We start from the raw sequence: 4521 nt of genomic DNA on the forward strand, positions 1-4521 counted from the left end.
TTACAAAAAAAAAAAAAAAAAAAATTGCAATTATCTATTAACAAAAGATTAATTACAATTTGGCCATGTGAACTATGCAGAAAAAAAAAAGTTAAAACTATTAAAGAAAACAGAAAAAATCCCAAGCAAGAGACCCTCCCACTTTTCTCTGATCTAAAGGCAAGACTTGCTCAATTTACACATCCCAAGTCCCAACTCCCAAGAGGAGCTGTATCATCAAATTCGTACTAGAAAGTAGTAGGAAAATAAGACCAAAACCATTGCATGATGTTATTCAGCAAGCTACAGAAGTTACAAAAAAAAAAAATTGCAATTATCTATTAACAAAAGTTTAATTACAATTTGGCCATGTGAACTATAAAAAAAAAAAAAAAAAACAGAGAGAGAGAGAGAGAGAGGAAAAACTGTTAAAGAAAACAGAAAAGATCCCAAGCAAGACCCTCTGACTTTTCTCTGATCTAAAGAAAAGACTTGCTGAATTTACACCTCAAGAGGAGCTGTATCATCATATTACTACTAGAAAGTAGTAGGAAAATAAGGCCAAAGGGATGGTTGTTAATTAACAACTCCACGTCACCCTACTTGCTCTTCCTTGTCTCCACAACACCACTGTCCAGCAATTAACAAACAAAAGGGAAATTCCAAGAGAGCAGTTCACATGTTGCAAACCAAAATTATCTTGGGCATAACCCTTCTTGCTATCCCTTTATTTTTTTCTCTTATGCTGTTATTTTGTCCTACACCTTCATTTTTCTCTTTAATCAATCATCTTTCTTTTCTTTTCTTTTATGGGTTTTTGGGATTAAATATCAGTATCAGGGGAGTCGAGTGGGAAACAAGTATCTTCACCACCAGTATTCCATAGAAAATTAGCATAATTAGCTGCATAAAATGAGTTGTCTGGTTCTGCAGCTAGGGCTTCAAGATAAGTCTCTTCTGCAGCCCAAAGGTCCTTCCTTACTTGCCATAGAAAAGTTGCATACTTATTCAATGCCTCTGCATCCTTTGGCTCCACCTCTGCTGCTTTCTTGAAGTACTCCTCTGCTCTGTAAATAACAAAACCACAAAAATAATTCAGAACAAACCAAATTTAAAGCAAACTCTAAAGCTCTACAAGCTTAATGTTCTTTAATCTATGGCGCTCGGATACTACTCCAAAAATGTTGTCGCACCCATGTTTTGAATTCTCCAAGATACATAATTTTTGGAGGATACGACACGGATGCACTGACATTTTTGAGGGATCTGACCAACATAGCCTTTAATGGGGCCTACATACAGTAAGATATTTGAATGGAAACCAGCACCTTGGGGCCACTAAGAATAGTATAATTCTAGAAATGAAATTAAGGTACTACCACAGACTGCTCTATCAAGATACAATCCCACCTAAACTTTACAGAAAATGACAATTGCATTGTGAAGGTGATTTTTCAAGCCATCAAAACAATTACTTTTCTATGAAGCAACTAAGTTGACCTAAGAGATCAGCTACATAAGCAAAAATTCATGATTAAATCTACCAATTAGATCTAGTTCTCCTTAGCAGGATTAAAAATCTAACATTGAAAAGAAAAGGATAGAAAATTTTGGTACCTGTCATAATCTTGAGCTACCAAGAAAAGAAACTGAGCATAATTGGCTAACAAAAGAGTATTTTGAGGTTCTTGAGTTAGTCCCATTTGATACAGCAACTCTGTTCTGAAATAATCAGCATAATCATCAACTTCAATATTTGCATGTATTGGTGACACAAATCTCTGCATGGTTTCATGATCCAAGGCTTCATCTCTCATTGAAGCTTGCATCTTTGAAGCCTCATGTACAATTGAATTCCAAATCTGCAACTCTTCTTCCCTTGTTTCTTGACCAGATACACACTCTTCTTCACTGACCCTACTGCTCCCAATTGAAGAAATCCCATTGGTTAACATACGTCTGTCGAACGTCCCATCGCCATCGTTTCCACTAGCAATTGGCTTGTAAGTCCCACCACCTCCATTGTTTCCACCAATAGAAGTAGTTTTCCCACTTGAAGAAGATGACACTGAAAATGTCTTAAGTGTTGAAGAATCAAATCTTTGGTTCAAATTACTCTCATCTAAAGTTGAAACACTTTCGGTAAGTGGTGGTGGTGTGGCAGCAATAGCAAAACTACTTGCCATAGAATGAACACTATAATTTGCAAGCAGTATCATCACATATACCATTAAAGTTGGTGTATGTGAAAATACTTGCTGGAATAACCACACAAAAGATGCATGCATTTCCTTTTGTACTCTCACTAATATCCCTTGTAGATCTTCATAAAACAACATTTCCCTCATCTGCAAAGTATAGCTTTGCAGTTCCCTTATTATGAACACCATATTCGAAAACGCTTTTTTCACAGAACAGTAGGCTGATTCTCCTGCTTCTCTAATCCCATCTTGCCATTGTTTTTTTCTCTTTATAATCCTAAGAGAAAAAGGAAGATCCACACTATTCGCCTTCCATTCGATATTAGCAGGAATTATCTCGTCTCTTTCAGGCCAATCAGGTTGTTCTAGTGGATCAAATGGCCTTTGGTTCTCCAAAAACTTAATATCATGACCACCATCACTGCTAACACTTTCAATAACTTCGCGCTGAGACCTTGTTGTACTGGGATTTTCGACGTCTGAGAATTGGAATTTCAAGGCCAATTCTTGAATTTCCTTAGAAAATTCTTCATCTGAAAATGAATCTAAGCTGGCACTAGTACTATTAGCCCTTCTAATAGTTCTAGTTCTTGGTTTGGGTATGTCACAAGATTTAGATCTGTATAGGTTCAATGATTGGGTATCCAAAAGAGCAGATTGGTCAAGCCTATGAACATAACGGCAAATAAGAGACCCTTTGTTACTAATACTACGTTTTTTTGAAGAAATTGGTGAAGCAAATGTTTGAGAAGAAGAAGGTGAGTGAGGAACAAAAGGTTGAGTAGTCCATTGCAAACATGTTGTAGCAACTTTCACACCCATTTTTTTGAACTGAAAATTATTAATCAGAGATTATATGGGGGTGAAAAAAAAGTAGAACCCTTTTGATTCGGATCCACAAAAAGGCTTAACCTTTCCTTCTCTCTCTCTCTCTCTCTCTTTTTTTTTTTTTGTTAACTCGAGATCCCAAAACCTGCAAATACAAGTAAAAATGAACCGACCAAATAAGTCAAATAACGTTCATAATTGTTCCCTGAAAATACAAGGAAAGTGGAACTATCTAGTTGAACTGAATCAGTAAAGGCAAAATAATATACACAATAACCAAAAAGGCCGTGCTACCAATAATTACACACGCCATTAAAATCGGATCGTATAACAGAGTCCAATAATAAAATGATGCAATGAGCATAGAAATTAACGTTAACTTACGTAGTAATAATAGGCACTGTCACCGGTGAAGCTTAAGACGGTACCGTTTTAGCAGTGATTTCCGGTCGTGAAAGCGAAGTACGAGTTGCTTAGTTACGACTTACGCTTATCAACAATAGCAGCCTAGCTGAGGTCTTATATATATGAAGCTTCAAGAAAAAAAGGCACTTTCAATTATAATTATTATTATAATAAGAAGAAAAAGAAATTAGTAAAATATAAATATTAGAAGTATTAAAAAAAATCTCAACAGAGTCCGACAGCGGACGGAGAAGTACGAATAGAATTAAAGTAGTTGTAGTAATATACACGTAGGGGTCGTTTGGCAGATAGTTGAAATTATCCCGAGATTATAATTTCGGGACTAATTTATCTCATTTAAAAGATAGTATAAAATAATCTCAGTATAAATGGGATAAGAAGTTATAAGCTAGGATATCCCAGCACTAATTTTTGTACTATGTTTGGTACAAGGTATAAATTTATCCCAATAAATTTATACCTTCTACCAAATATGATATAAAAATTAGTGTTGAGATATTCCACTTATACCTCCTTCCAAACGGCCCTCTAGTACATTATAAGGAGTAGGGAAGTTGCCGGTTGCCAGTATGATATTGTACCTTTTTTGTAAATGCTAGGATATGTTTGACAGCTGTGCCCAAGTCAAAGCCAAATTGCAATTTGCAAAGAAGGAGATTCTTGTTTATTACGTAAAAAAAAAAATGAAATCTTTAACTACTGTAATTGTTTTTAGAAGAAGTGTTTGTTTAGGGTTTTTTTTTTCTTAAATATTTGCTAAAAGATCTTCTCAAACGAGTTGTTCTTTGAAGGAATACAAATTTTATATTTTAAAAAAAGCTTTATAACAAGATTATTTTCAAGTGGCGTCAAAATATTAAAGGCGATTATTTGTTATATATTTGTTGAATAGATAAGTTAGAATATAAGTCCCAGTCAAGTCATGTTAACTTTGAAATTTTGGGGTGGAGCTCAATAATCCGTATGAATTTATTGAACTCTTTCATACAAAAGTTATGCCGTGTAGATATAATTAAATATTATTTTATATATATGGATTATTGAATTTTCTTGACATGAGAGGATTCTAAGTATAGTGATTAATGTA

General features: G+C 34.6%; 1 protein-coding gene across 1 annotated transcript; it reads right to left on the reverse strand.

Moving 5' to 3' along the window:
* Nucleotides 1-246: 246 nt before the first annotated feature.
* Nucleotides 247-3548, reverse strand: LOC132606104 (uncharacterized). Its single transcript, XM_060319445.1, has 3 exons — nucleotides 3393-3548; nucleotides 1597-3153; nucleotides 247-1046 (listed from the first exon to the last, which is right to left on the reverse strand). Exons 2-3 carry the CDS (start codon nucleotides 3000-3002, stop codon nucleotides 803-805), a joined length of 1650 nt encoding a protein of 549 aa, XP_060175428.1. The 5' UTR covers nucleotides 3003-3153; nucleotides 3393-3548; the 3' UTR covers nucleotides 247-802.
* Between the last annotated feature and the right edge of the window lie 973 nt (nucleotides 3549-4521).

Source organism: Lycium barbarum, chromosome 1 (genome assembly GCF_019175385.1).
Source record: "Lycium barbarum isolate Lr01 chromosome 1, ASM1917538v2, whole genome shotgun sequence".
NCBI classification, from domain to species: domain Eukaryota; kingdom Viridiplantae; phylum Streptophyta; class Magnoliopsida; order Solanales; family Solanaceae; genus Lycium; species Lycium barbarum.